Source organism: Protopterus annectens, chromosome 10.part0 (genome assembly GCF_019279795.1).
Source record: "Protopterus annectens isolate FY-2018-M chromosome 10.part0, PAN1.0, whole genome shotgun sequence".
Taxonomy (NCBI): domain Eukaryota; kingdom Metazoa; phylum Chordata; order Ceratodontiformes; family Protopteridae; genus Protopterus; species Protopterus annectens.
This window is the reverse complement of record NC_056744.1, coordinates 1134104980-1134120724: the sequence shown is the minus strand read 5'-3', so window position 1 is coordinate 1134120724 and position 15745 is coordinate 1134104980. Positions and strand designations below refer to the sequence as shown.

Below are 15745 nucleotides of genomic sequence, written 5' to 3'. Positions count from 1 at the left end.
AAGACTGCATATGAGGAAACTACAGTGGTATCTAAAAAGCCTATGGTGTCAGCATTCTCAGGATCCAGAAGCAATGATTCCTATGATACCTTGCCTATGCCTAGAGTTCCTTTGGTGGGCAAAGGCCTGCCACCAAAACAAGGGACTACCTTTCACACCACCCCCTGCCAGCCAAACCCTAACAACAGATGCATCAGACTATGCATTGGGGGGCTCACATGACAGGGAAGTGCATTCAGGGCAAATGGAACCCAAGTCAAATTCACCTGCATATCAATCAAAAAGAAATATTACCTATACAGAATGCTCTGACAGCCTTCAAGGACCACATTCTTCCCGGACAACTAATGGTAAAGACGGACAACACCACTGTTATGTGGTACATAAACATTCTTCCCCCATCTGCAGACTAGCCATGGCATTGTGGAACACAACCTTGAGCTACCAAGTGCACCTACAAGCTCAATTCCTGCTAGGAAAATTAAATACACTGGCAGATGGACTAAGCAGAAACCTCATGGACCCACACGAGTGGAAGCTGGAACCAAGGATTTTCAACATGTTGACAAGCAAATGGGGGAGCCCAGATATAGACCTTTTTGCCTCTCCCCAGAACTAACAGTTGGACAAATTTTGCACAAGGACTCCCCACAAACAAGCCTGGAAAGTGGATGCTCTGTCCTTCAGCTGGGAAAAACCTGTCAGTCTATGCCTTCCCCCCTCTGCCTCTGCTCTCGAAAGTACTACTAAAAATCAAACAGGACAAACCAAGGAGGATTTTGATCGCTCCAGACTGGCCGCGCCAACACTGGTACCCCCTCCTGCACAGTGTGTCACGGTTATCCCCATGGCACCTGCCTCAGACTCCTTCCCTGTTGTCTCAGCAGGAGAACCAGATTCTGCACCCTCCGCTTCTAACACTGAATCCTGCAACCTGGCTAATTACATAATCATTCCTTTACCATCCCTCAGTAAACCTGTGATGGATATCATTTTAGAGGCAAGGAGGCCTAGTACTAGAAAATCTTATACTGAAAAATGGAAAATATTCTGTGCCTGGAATCGGTCTCAAGGGATGAGCACAGCAGCACCCAATTTACCTCAGATTTTTCAATACTTAACCGAGATGCTTCACAAGGGCCTGTCTTTTTCCTCCATTAAAATCCACGCCTCAGCCATTTCAGCTCATTATAACACAGAACCTCCCGTCCTCTCTCATCCACTGCTCAAGCAGTTCCTCAGAAGGGCCAACAATTTGAGACCACCCAGGAGAGCTCCAACCCCAGCCTGGGACCTTAACTTTGTTTTGGAGAATCTCACTCTACCTCCTTTTGAGCCAGCTGCTACTGCAGACATAAAATTTATTTCTTGGAAAACGGCTTTCCTTTTAGCAATCACTTCAGCTAGAAGCGTATCTAAATTACAGGCCCTTATGGCAGTGGAGCCTTTCATAATCTTTCATGCGGACAGGGTGTCCCTCAGGACCAATCCATCCTTCATGCCCAAGGTGGTATCCAGTGTGGCTCTTACTCAGTCCATTCATTTACCAACCTTCTTTCCCAATCTACAGAACAAATGGGAGTGGATACTGCATTCCGTAGATGTGCACAGACAACTTAGATTCTACTTGGACAAGACTAAACCTCAAAGGAAATCTGAACAACTGCTGGTGGCATTTGCTGCAGGGGGAGAGGGGAAGGCTATTTCAAAGCAAACCATTTCTAAATGGATAGGCCATTGCATTCATTTCTGCTATAAGCATCGTGGAAAACCTATCCCCCAGGGGATCAGACCTCACTCCACCAGGGCTGTATCTACCTCTACAGCCTTTCTCAGAGGCGTCCGTACCAGGGACATCCTAGAAGCTTCTACCTGGATTTCTGTACATACTTTCACCAAGCATCATCATTTGCCAATTTTCTCTAAATTCAGAGCTGGCTTTGCCACTCCAGTCTTGCAGGGCCTTATAGTTGGTCCTAATGCTATTTAAATTCCTCCTCCCAACCATAGGTTTGGGAATCTACCCAAAGTAATGACTGCAACGGTGAAACCCGAGGAACACTTACCAGAAATGTAGATGTTCGAGTGTATTCACTGTTGCAGTCCTGGTTACCCTCCCTCCAGCCCCCTAACTTCTTTTGGCTATACCTCTACTTTCCTTTACTATGCTTAAAAGCCTTTTTGGTGTATTTGCTTTTTTGTTGGAGGTATATCATTGTACTTTTATATTTAATTGCTTCCCATTAGGGGGGCACCTGACATCTGGGGCAAGAAGAACTGATGTAAAGGCGTCGGCTGCATGTTTTATACCCCTGACGACCTGATGTCATGGACGAAGGGACAGCAGCCAACGCAGGACCCAAGACTTTGTTAATCAGGCCGACTGAGGGCTTCCTGCAAGCAGATAACCAAAATGTAATGACTGCAACAGTGAATACACTCTAACATCTACATTTATGGTAAGTGTACACAACTGTACTTTTTGTAATATGTTTTGTTATAAATGTATTGCTTGAAGAACTGAAGATGGTGTGGGGTGACCTCAGCTTTATTTGAAATGTGCCAGATGTGACAAGAGAAGCACTAGCAAAAGATTTTGATTACCATGGGTGGGTGCTTTTACTTTTGTAAAAGTCAGTTACACAAAATGCTGAAATCACTGGATAAAAGCCCAAATGTTGTACAACTGCAAGTCTGTGCCTTAATCTGCTGTTGTGGAAAATGCCTTGCGCAAATATGCTTACCCTTGCCATCCTTCTGCTATGGTCACACCTTAGTCCAAACCCACAGACAGCAGTGACACTGTAACTTTGTAAGTTCAGTAGTGCAAGCAGAAGATATCTACTAACATTCATTGATGATTTTAAGCATATTTGTATGTGGTGACTAAGTACTTGTAAAATAAATGACTAGTAGTACCCCTCATCTCATGGCAGTCAGTGCTACAGCATTGTAGTCTGCCTTTCAAATTGGGGAATACATTTCTGGCCAAACAGTAATACCCCTCCTCTACAAAAATGTATCTGGCCACTCAGTAGTATCCCTCCCCTGATGGAGCAAAAAACATTTTTTTCTGGGCCACTAGTCAAGCCTAACCAGCTCATCTGTAACACTGGCAACTAATGACTTTGCTACATTATCTGATGTTAACAGATTCTTGTTATCATTTCAGCATAAGTAGTGTTACATAATCGGAAGTAAAGCTGTATAATGCCTGATCTTGAAAGAGATTGGTTTGAGGAAAAAGTATTCTGATTGCTAGTTTTTAAAAATATGGTACCAGGTACATGGCCTCAGCTACGGTCATCTACCAGCTGATGGTATTAGTAGCATGCTGGAGTGAGGTATATGGAGTCATTTGTGATTCTTAGTTAATTGTGTAGATGATACAAAATGTGTCGACTCAGATTTCTTTTACATATGTGTCTTGGCTAAACTCAGCTGTAGTAGTTCTTGGATGATGATTATCATAATTGTTTTCAGGTTAGTTCAAAATGCTTGAAGTCATAGCTAGTTTATTTAATTCTGTTTAGGTGTCAATAACACTGGAGACATTTCAAGACCTTTCATTACCTATCCCAGGCAAAGAATACCTGGCAAAGCTTCATTCATCAAGTCAACAGACTTCATTAGTCAAAGCAGGTTCTTGTGGTGAAGCCTATGCCCCTCAGGGTTGGATAGCCTTTATTGTGGAATATATCAAAAGGTATGAAAAAAATGAAAACCAGGTATGATTTCCAAGTAATAAAACCTTTTTTTTAATTTATTACTATTGTACAGCTAGATTATTTGCCATATCTTGTCAATGATATTACAGCTTTGTTATCTCCTGTGTTTTCTAGTTGGTTTTGGGGTCCAGTAGTCACTTTACAAGATTTCCTTGTTGCCTTCTTTGCCAGAGATGAACTTAAAGGTGAGTACAGTCATTATTATTTTTCTTTAATATTGAAAGTGTGGAAAATATGAACACAAATTTCATTTTTCTGACATTTGTTTTACCTCTTATTTTCTAAACTGTTTCAATCACCAAAAGGAAACCTATGAATAAGATTCCATGTTGACATGTTGCTTGTCAGTTAGTGTAAATTCAGCAGTATTGTTAGTCATAGTGGTTGCCTGGTTTTGAATACAAGCTGGGTCATTAAGGTCAGACAGATGTAGAATTGTTTATAACAAAAAATCTTTATGAAATCACCTCTAAAACAGTGAGATGGATACACATACATTAAAATAAAAGAAAACAAGGCATAGTACCATTTTTCATGCAGTATACACATTTCTTTTTTAACAATTAGCATTCACTTTATTACATACATTGTTAAATTCCATCCTTTCCTTAAACCTCACTTCTCTTCCTGAACATTATTTTGCGTTTATTGTTCTCCCAAATTCCATTTACTTCTGTATAATTTACTCTTTCCTTTTTTCAAAGGTTCCTACCATTACTTCTTTTATCACATTTACAATATCCAGTACTTTGATTGCAGTTGACTTAGATTTTGATTTATATTTTCAGGTAATTGCATTTTGGCAGTCAATAGCATTAAATTTACTAAGGCCTTACTTTTTCTACACAATTCAGAGCCAATGTCCCAGCTCAAAAGAATAAATGTTATGTTGTCCTAACTTGTCTTTATTGATTGCTGGTTGGGTTCACAACCGAGAATTGTTTCTGACTCTGCCTATACAAAAGCTCTAGAGCAGATGTGTCCAACCCGCGGCCCGCGGGCCGCATGCGGCCCTCAGAGCTCTTTCATGCGGCCCGCGACCCTTAAGTTCAAATTCAACATTTTTCCCGGGTTTTTTCTGCACCTGCGACCTTTAACCGCAATATTGTTATGCGCATGCGCAAAACGCACTCTTCCCGTTTAGTTTTTCGCGCCGACTAGGACTTGTATGCTCGCGCCAAAGAACTGGACTGTAGGGTTTCTCATTTTCGTGGAAGACAAATCTGTTGGTGGCTAGTCTAAAACGGACATCAACTCCGACCGAACTGTATTTAAGCAGGTAAGTTTACCAGAAGACAGGCATTATTTGTAAAGCAAGTTTTTAGTCTGCTGTGATCAGATTTCATACAAACTGACTGTTAATAGAAGCAAATGTATCCTGCAGAGTACATGGGTACCAGTGTGTTTACAGCAGTTTATTACAAAAAAATGAAAGACTCCGTTTTAGGCATGTTTTAAGCCAGGTTCCCATTAACTATCTTCTAATAATGTAATTACTTCTATATTATTTTTGGTTGAAAATGCACATTAAAACTAATTTACATTTACTAAAAACAGTATTGTTGAGTAGTGCGATGGTAATACAGACTGCATGGCTAGCCCAAATGGACTTTGTTGATTATTGTCTGTAGGGAACAGAATGCTGTGAACATTTACTAAGGAACTTAGCAGCCCTTTCGTTCATTGGTTTCAGGGTCAAGAGTTCAATCCTGATGTTCAGTCTGCATATTCTTCTGTTGTCCCTGTGACCTATCACTGGGTAGTACAGTTTTCTTCTACTTCTCAAAAATGTTGAATTGTCCAATAATTTAAATTGCAGTTGCACTTGATCTTGACAAAGGGTCATGGTTGGAGAGCTATTTTGCTTAGCATGTTTAAAACCAAACCTTTCTACTGCAGTACAGTCTCTTATTTCAGTTCTTAAACTTGCTAAACTTGTAATGAGGAATGAAAATAAATAAATGCCAGAGGCTCTAAGCTGGCCTAACTGGGTCAACAAGATGAAACACAAAACTGGTATAAAATGGCTGCACAAATCTGTCTAGCTTCTGCTTATTTTCACTGGTCTCTGCTGTTTACATTCGATAGGAGCCATAGATTATGTATGAATCTCTCTGGAACTAAAACATGTGGGTTAAGTCATGCCACGGCTCAGTCTGTAAAACTGAATGAGTTATTAATCTGTTACTGTGTGCCTCTGAGAATACTCACTTTACCCTGAAGGCTGTCAGTGTAAATTAATACCAAATATTAAACTTGCAGGCATACCTCTCAAGTGTACCTCTTTACGAGGAGCATACCTCATTTGAGGTCTTCAAAAGTTCATGTTCCTCAAAATTCCTCAAAGTTCCACATTGAAAGAGTCTGTCACACATTCAGTGTTAGTAATTTTTTAAAGTGAAATCCATGGTAAATTGAAATTAATCATTAATTCATTTAAATTAAAGGATCTTCTTTATAAGTAAAACCAGCATATTTTAACCATCCTATGACTTTCCTAGTTAAAGTTGTTAGTAAGCCATTAGTATGTGTTCCACATTTCGCCCATTTGTTCCACATTATGAAGGCGAGTGTTCCTCATTTTGACGATGGAAGATTGAGAGCTATGCTTGCAGGCCTGGTCTTCGGATAAATTAAATTTATGTGTGTGATTTATGATATCAGATTAGAAAGGGATGCAGGTTAGTGAACTACTGAGCCATGTCAGGTTGTTACTCCTTGCAAATTAAGTGAGGACTCTTACACATAAACATCTGCCTCCTATAAGCTATCACATTCAGTATGTGTTCATGCAGCTAGAACTTGAAATATGATAACCTTTATTTTTCTTTTGACATTAAGTAGATTGGGGTAGTTTAAATAATGGAGGGACTAGGTTTGAAATTTTCTTCAGAAATATACATTCAGCTGAGTTTCAGAATTGCTTCAGAAATATACATTGAGCATTTTGAGAGAAACACTGCTGGCATATTTATGGTAATGCTTTCAAAGGGGATTCCCAACATGAATGAAACCAATGTACAGAAACAGGGCAGAAGGGGCAGAGAATTAATAATTTTATAGAATTAATTTCCTGGAATGGTGTTTGGTGCATAGTCACCATGGTTACCACTCATCAAACTTTCCCTCAGGAAGCTTGCCCAACTGCCACACCTGATTATTGACAGCAAAGCTTGGAGGTATTAGATATGCACTCTGCTCCAGTCCTACAGAAAGACCTTTGGAGTTTAATGCATTTTTTTTGGTAAAGAAAAAAAATCCCCCTTTTTTTTCTTGTTCCTGTCAAGTTGGCTTTTTCTTATATAATTACGTTATAAGGAGGGAACCATTGTCCAACTAACACTGGATTGACTAGGAAGGGGTTCCTTGTCAAGATCTTTGGAATTTAGAATGAATAATGACAATTCCTTGGGATATTCGTCCAGGACATCAGGTGATGAAGTTGCAAGCTGAGAGGTATTCACATCCTTTAATTTTATTCATTTGTACGTGAGGGAGGCAGCATGTTGGTTCTTGAATCAGTCAGGCTTGTGGAACTCAAAAGTGGTAGGTTAGACTGAGGTTCAGAGGTATGGATGATTTTGGGTTCTTGGAGGAATGAGAGGTATGCCTACTTCCAATCGCCCTTACTTATATGTTTGTTAAAGTTAACTTACCACCATAAGTGCATATATTAGATTAGAATTCTGCATAATGTTTTTCTGGTCGATTCTTAAAAACTGTTTTTTTTCTCCCCTCTGGCAAATCATTGACAACCGAAGTTACTAACAACAATGCAAAACCTGTTGTTCCATCAACATCAACATCACTTCAGCCCTCTGTCCCCAACTACTTTTGGTTCTGTCTGACTCCAGATGTCTTATTAAACCAACAGATACACTTTACCACCATAAATTTACAATACCAACAGCTTCTGAGGCTGGAAATAATAAAAAAATAAAATGCACGATGAATCATCGGTGGACTGGTTACCCTTCCCGCCTTAGCGCTCTCCTCTTAAGTGTGCACACTGCTTTACCACTTAGCATGCATATCATCTGTAGGTCAAGCCATGTAGGGCATGAGGCATACATTCTATTTGCCCATTTATTACATGAGCTTTTGAATTAGAAAGCACATAATGGATCCAAATGGATTGCTGAAATAGTACAGAGCTAGCATTCATGGCAAGAGTCAGAAGAAGGGGGGCCTTTCCTTTATTAAACACACTGGACACGAAGATCACTCCACCACCATCCCACTTTAGCTGTCATCTTGCGTAAAATTTGGGGTTATTCCTTATTTAAAAAAATGATCAAGCTTGTCCTTTACTAAAAGGTTTGGTCAATCTCTCAGCAGTTTTCTTTCAGTCAGTTTTAGGATTGGCCATTTGATTAAGTTCACAACTGCAGACCTTGGTTAATTTTTCTTGTTTACTGCTCAAGTTAATTGTTTCTCCTTGGTCTGTTTCAAGTTTTACGTCAGTCAGGTCCAAAGGAATTTGAAGGAGGGGTGGCTATTATATGAAAACTGGTGATATTTTTATGAAGAGAGGATTTAATTTTAGGCAATGCCTCCTCGTTTTATTTTATTCATTTTTTTCTATGCTTTGATTACCCACTGAATCCAGTTAATGGTGACAGAAGAGCCAGACCTATCCCAATACTCACTGGATATATAAACAGTGGGCACACTTTTTCCCTCCTGACCAATCATAGTAGTAAAAGAAATAAAAGATAATTTCAACAAGTAGATGAGAGTCATGATTTGCAGTAGTAACAGTTTGTCACCATCTTGTGAAGCATCACAAATGTTTAGTAAGGATAAGGGCCTCAACTATTATCAGTGTAGCTTTTGCTTTGGCATTTGTATTAAGTAAAAAGAGATGGTGTTACTTTTGGCAGGAAGGTATGAGAGGACCATTCAGAGGTAGTAACAGTAATGTTCTGATTCTGGCTTCTAGTTTAGAAAATGGTAGACTGGTAAAATTATAGTGTGCACATGCTGGTCTAAAGTACACAGTGATATGGAAGAAGAAGTGTGAAGAATTCTAGAAGCATTCGATTCAGTAAGGAATGGCAGTGGTTCATATGAAGACATTTACAGGAGGAAAAGGCAACAGTCACCTGTATGACCTTTTCAGAGATGGGCAGACAGTGAGCTTTTTAGCTACATAGTACTGCTGTTTTTACAGGAAAGAATTACATTTGAACTGATGCAATTTTAGAACCACTTGAAAGAAAATCTGCGTTAACTGAAGCAAGCAAATATGGATGGAAATGACTGTATGCTTTCAATGGGGAAATGTTCTTATGTTCAAAGAACACAAACTCTTAAGGCAATGAAAAGGTCATTGGGGAAAGTTTTTCATTTTAGTGCTTGTGGATACATACACAAAGAAGGACTGAAGGGGTCACTGGGGAAAATGTTTCAGTTTGGTACTTGTGCAATGTGCATACATATACAAACCTGGCTGAAGGGGTCATAGGAGAAAGTGTTTCATTTTGGTGCTTGTGCATACATAGACAAACCTGACTGAAGGGGTCATTGGAGAAAATGTTTCATTTTAGTGCTTGTGCATACATAAAGTACTGAAGGGGTTTTTGGGAAAAATGTTTAGTTTTTGTGCTTGTGCATACATGGTCAAATTACGCAAGGGATCCTTGGGGGAAATGATTCATTTTGATGTCATTTGGTGGTGCTTGTGTATACATGGACAGACTACTGAGAGAGTTGTTAGGGGAAAATGTTTAATTTTTGTGCTTGTGCATACATGGAGAAAGTGCGTAATTAAGAGATCCTTGAGGGAAAGGATTCATTTTGATGTAATTTTGTGTTTACTGTGCATCCAGTATTTATCTGTTTTATCTTCTTTTTTTTGTTTGGTAACTGGGTAGTAATGGTACTGGGTGAGGGTCTTTCTTGGGTCTAAGGCGGTGAAGAGGTCATTGGGGAAACTTTTTAATTTCAGTGCTTGACTGCACACCTCAACAACACACTGAATAGGTCATTCGGGAACATGTTTAATTCTTGTGCTTGTGCATACTACTGTATGTATAGTACGTTTATCAGAGTTTTAGAAGACTTTGTGTAAGTAGCACTCCTATTGACATGCTCAGTACATGTGAGCAAGGTGTCTATCCAGGCAAGTGGGGCCTCTTTGAGAGCCCCTAATACAGTAAGGTCTGTTATGTTTGAGGAAGTTCTGGAAATTAATTTTGAGGTGCTATAAAAGCACTGTTTTTTGTAAACTTTGATACATTGCTTGTTGTAGGTCCTAAGTTAGAGGATTTGAGCTTTTGAGTTTCTCATTCTGAGATTTAAAAAGTCAGCATTTCAAGCTGTTGCAGAATGAAGCTAGAAATGCGCCTTTCCAAAGGGGTGCTCAGTTTGAGAATACCACTGATGAACCTTCTTTCATCTTCAGACCAGCCTGACCAGACAGCAGTGCAAAAGCAAGAAATATTGCCAGTACCATATTTTAGGGACAGATTCCAAAGCTAGAAATGTGCCTTTCCAAAGGGGTGCTCAGTTTGAGAATATCACTGATGAACCTTCTTTCATCTTCAGACCAGCCTGACTAGATGTAGCATGTGTTGAATAATTTCAGGGACAGATTCCAAAGCTAGAAATGTGCCTTTCCAAAGGGGTGCTTAGTTTGAGAATACCACTGATGAACCTTCTTTCATCTTCAGATCGGCCTGTCCAGACAGCAGTGCAAAAGCAAGAAATATTGCCAGTGCCATATTTCAGGGACAGATTCCAAAGCTAGAAATGTGCCTTTCCAAAGGGGTGCTCAGTTTGAGAATACCACTGATGAACCTTCTTTTATCTTCAGACCAGCCTGACCAGACAGCAGTGCAAAAGCAAGAAATATTGCCAGTGCCATATTTCAGGGACAGATTCCAAAGCTAGAAATGTGCCTTTCCAAAGGGGTGCTCAGTTTGGGAATACCACTGGTGAACCTTCTTTTATCTTCAGACCAACCTGACCAGACAGCAGTGCAAAAGCAAGAAATATTGCCAGTGCCCTATTTCAGGGACAGATTCCAAAGCTAGAAATGTGTCTTTCCAAAGGGGTGCTCAGTTTGACAATACCACTGAAGAACCTTCTTTCATCTTCAGACCAGCCTGACCAGATGTAGCATGTCTTGAATAATTTCAGGGACAGATTCAAAAGGTAGAAGCAGAAGAATACATGAGCGCTTTGGACAACATATGGGCATTAAGGACATGTTGGAAGACATGGACATCTTTAGGAAACCAGCAAAATCACAGATGTGATCTCATACGAATTGAAGGGTTCATACCTGTTAATTTTTTTTTTTTACAAATAAACTTTGATGTTAAACTAAGATGTTAGATTTAACTGTTTTTTAAGAATTAGAATGAGATGTTGAATTTTAGGGCAAATATTATGCATTTATTACATTTATTCATTGTTCAAATTCACCTACAATACAGCCAAGGGGTCTACTTTATCGCCGACAGCGATACAGTTAACTATATGATATATTTTACATGCGGCCCCCAGACAATTTCTGTTGACTCAATGCGGCCCCTGCAAGTGAAAAGGTTGGACACCCCTGCTCTAGAGCTTCCACTGGCTCATGGCTATACCCTATCCCATCATGCTCAGGGAAGATTACCCAGCTCTCCTTGGATTTTATTGGGGGGTTATTTCAATTGCATAATTGATTTGATTAAACCAATTAATTTAGTTACAAATATAAGGTGTGTGTATTTTAAGGAAGTTGATTTGATTTTTGATTTCTGATGAAGGTACTCGAAAACGTACTTTTTGTATTACAAGCGTTATATTAAACTATCAGTTTTTTAACCTTTCCTGTGGTTACATTTTGTATAGTTTACAACAGAACTGTCTGGATTATCAAGTTTTTATTTGGTTTATATTTTTGGTCTCATACCCTCATTTGGACTTCCAGAGTGAACTTTTTGTCTGGTTGTGTGTTGACTGGGGTTAAGATGTCAAAGGATACTAAAGAGGCAAAACCATCGGGTTTTAAAATATGTGATGAATTTAATCAAAAAATGTCACTGACTGATGGGCACACCAGCTATGTGTATTGTTTGGGTGCTGTGTTGATGCAAATAAGGAACAAATTGATATAGGCTTACTAAAACACCTTTTTCAGAGGCCCTAGAAGAGAATCAGAGTTCCTCAAAGGCTACACAAAAATCCTCATCTTCCAGATTTGAAAAATCGGGAAAGAGATAGTCTTCTGCTGCTCCACACTCTCTGTGTCTCTCTCTCTTTTTCAGCTGTTCCCGTTAGGGGTCACCAGAACGGATCATCTGCTTCCACTTTCTTGTACTTTGCATGTCCTCTCTCACCACATCCATAAACCTTATCTTAGGCCTTCCTCTTTTCCTCTTACCTGACAGTTCCATGCTTGGCATCTTTTTCCCCAATATACCCAGCATCCCTCCTCAGCACATGTCCAAACCAACGCAATCTCGGCTCTCTAGCTTTGTCTCCAAACTGTCCAACCTGAGCTGACCCTCTAATATACCGATTCCTAATCCTGTCCATCGTTGTCTCACCCAGTGCAAATCTTAACATCTTTAACTCCGCCACGTCTAGCTCTGACTCTTGCCTCTTTTTGTCAGTGCCACCTTCTCCAACCCATATAACATAGCTGGTCTCACTACCCTCTTGTAGACCTTCCATTTCACTCTTACTGGTACCCATCTGTCACAAATCACTCCTGATACTCTCCTCCACCCATTCTGCCCTGCCTGTACACTCTTCCACACTCACCATTACTCTGAACTGCTGATCCCAAGTACTTAAACTCATCCACATTCGCCAGCTCTACTCTCTGCATCCTCACCATTCCTCTCGGAGCCAATGAAAAAACATGCTAAGGAATCATCTTCAGACCCGAAGGCTTTCTGGCCCGAGCAATCTCTCTATTTGGCTCCCATTGTAATTTGGGGTCCAACAGATTTCCAGTTTTGGAGCTGGTCCCCAGTCTTTGAACCGGTCTCTGCAGTTCTGAGATCTCCTTTGCTTCAGCCAGTGAAATCTCTGACTCTGTCCTCTCGAATCTTCAGAAGCCTTTCGGACAATGATGTGGAGCGGGTGGTGAAGAGACTTTTATGGACACTGGCGCTGGCCAAGACACTGTCGACTCTGACCCAGAGGGATTCAGGGCAGACCAACATCACCTCCCCTTCAATTCCTCCTCCGACCCATTCTTGGACTTCGGAGCTGGAGTGCCTGGATCTGATTGTAGCAGAATTGTTGGTGCCGTGGCCTGCTCTGGGATCTTCAGGCTCGACTACTGCTCTGACCTCCTCCGTTCCATCGGATTTCGAGAGGTCTAGGAGACACTGCTCCCCCATCGGGTCTGGGGAGGATAGTTGAGTTGAACAGCTGTCTAATCCAAATCTACCTCTTGGGGCTTCGGAGAGGATGAGCTCGTCATTTACATCAGCCTCGGAGCCCACCGCCTTGGTTCAGGGGGGTTCTTCTGGTTCCTCCAAGCCTCCTCAGAGCAGGGCCAGGGGACATTTGAGGTGATGAGGAGAGTGCTGTCACCTCAGACTGCTCTGCTGTTGCCCCCAAAGCCCCAGTGTCTGTCTCGGTGCCATCATTCCCACCCAGGCATGGAGACCCAAAGCCCCAGGACACCCCACTGGATGAAGCAATCCCTTCTGAAATCTCTCCAGAGTACCCCTCTGAGGAGGTCCCTCAGAAGAGATTATGCAAGAGGAAGCATTTAGACTCCCTGAAGAGTCCATCACTTCAGACATGGACCTCAGTGAGTCAGAAGGGTCCCCACAATCACCCTCTGAGGATGTCTCCTTTGCAGATATCCTAGAAATTCTTAAACAGAGAGGTGGCTGGAAGCCCATCAACCCTTCTGAGGATGAGTCTGTGCACCTGGAGGCTTTCGGGTCTTGCCTTCCACCTCTTAGGTGTCTCCGCCTTTCGACCAACTCAGGAACGTAGTCAGTCAGAAGGCGTGGGGCTCTCTAGACTCAGTGCAACCTGTTCCTAGGAGGCCAAATAAATTCATCACTGCGCCTTCAGATAGGGAATTTCTCAGTAAAGGTGTCCCGGTAGAGTGGGTACAGGAATTTCCATAAGGAAGCATTCCTGGATGCGCTTATGCGATTTCGCAGAACCCTTTAAGTCTTCCTTTATTAACACCCCTTTCTATGGCTTGTCTTTGTTAGGGCCAAAAGTTAAAGAGACCCTAACCGGGTGCAAACAGGAGGGAAAGACTCTTTCTTCCATTGGACTCCGTTTCTCCCTCCCTACCAGACCTTATCCCATAGGTCAGAAGGGGGGAAAATGTGGCTTTGTAAGTCCCAGAGAGCTTTCCCGGACACATGTGGTGATTCTTCCCCCAGGGGCAGAGGGGAAAGTAACATTGGAAGACACCGACCAAGCGGCAAAGGAGGGGTCCGCAAAACCAGTGTGACAAGGATTCCTTCCTTGGTAAACCCTTTCAGCTTGTCTGAGAGAAGGCCCGTCTGTCCATCTCTGAAGGCAGTCGGGAGTCGGTTGTCATTGTACCCAAATGCCTGACTAGAAATAAAAGACAAATGGGTACAAACTATCATATCCAGAGGTTACTACATACACTTTTCCTCTCCCCCATTAGTAAAAAAAAATCAGTCCCAAATGTTACACCCAGTCAAAGGGATCATGCAACTCTAGAGGTACAAACGTTGCTAGAAAAAAAGAGTTATCCAAAATGTCCCTGCAGACCAAATTAGATCCGGGACTTACTCAAGGTTTTTTTTTAGTTTCAAAAAAGACAGGAGACTGGAGGCCCATTCTGGATCTTAACAGACTAAACAAGTCTGTCAAGAATTCAAAGTTCTGGATGGTGAAACTGCAGTCGGTACTTCCACTTCTGGAGAAAGACGATTGGATGTGCTTGACAGATCTCCAGGATGAGTACTACCACATAAAGATAGACAGGCGATCCAGGAGACATTTGTGCTTTTGGCTGGGAGCCAGTCACTACCATTTTTGAGCTCTGCTCTTTGGTCTCACTACAGCCCCCAGTGTGTTCACCAAATGCATGGCAGTAGTTACGGCTCACTTGAGGCATCTAGGATTCCGAGTGTTTCTGTACTTAGACGACTGACTCCCAACCGCCGCCACCAAACATCTACTAGCAAGAGCGAGAGACACCACCATTCAGTTTTCATAAAATCTGCCTTGTTGCCATCACAGCATATAGTATTTATAGGGGCAGACTTAGATACAAGACAAATGTTGGCCAAACTCCCCCCCCTGAGAGGATTCAAACCTTAAGTTATCAAGTCAAAAACCTCTTAACCAAGAAAAGCGTACAAGCAAAGGTTGTTTTGAGAGTTTTGGGTATCATGGTTGCAACAGTAACTTTGATACCGTTACCTTGTGTGCACATGAGGATTCTTCAGTGGCTACTATTCACTCAGTGGTCCATGCAGGAGCTGTCCATGTCTCACAGAGTTGTCATAACAGAATCTTGCAAGAAAGACCTGCACTGGTGGCTTCACTCCACTCAACTAACTTTAGGCCGACCATTCATCTTTCCGCAACCAGTAGCCACAGTGATCACGGACGCTTCCTAGATAAGGTGGGGGGCATTATCTGGGGAAGACTGTCCAAGGTGTTTGGCAGGAAAATGAGAACCACTTGCATATCAACGTCCTAGAGATGAGAGCGGTGCTTTTGGCATTGCAGCCATTCCAGGACTCCCTTCCACTAGGAACAATTGCAATTCAGACCGATAACATGTTGGTGGTGTGGTACATAAACAAACAAAGAGGAACCAAATCCTACTCCCTATGTCGAGAGGCCCAGAGACTATGGCAATGGGCAGTCGCTTCCAAACATTTTATGACATCGACTCACATCCCCTGTAGTCCAACGTGATAACGGACAAACTCAGCAGAGCTATTCTGATGCCTCACGAGTGGTCCCTAAAACAGGAAGTTGTGGAGGAGATTTTCCGCAGGTGGGGCCAGCCTTGCTGTGACCTCTTTGCCACTTCCATGAATGCCAAATGC

The 15745-nt window shown here is 41.7% G+C and overlaps 1 protein-coding gene across 2 annotated transcripts in view; it reads left to right on the top strand.

Annotated features, from left to right (window-relative positions):
• Positions 1-15745, top strand: part of USP33 (ubiquitin specific peptidase 33) — a 1637494-nt gene that overhangs the window by 857039 nt on the left and 764710 nt on the right. For both annotated transcript variants that reach the window (XM_044085858.1, XM_044085859.1), the window contains exons 13-14: positions 3534-3706; positions 3843-3913. In XM_044085858.1, the coding sequence (XP_043941793.1) occupies positions 3534-3706; positions 3843-3913 (244 nt within the window). The remainder of the gene's footprint in view (positions 1-3533; positions 3707-3842; positions 3914-15745) is intronic.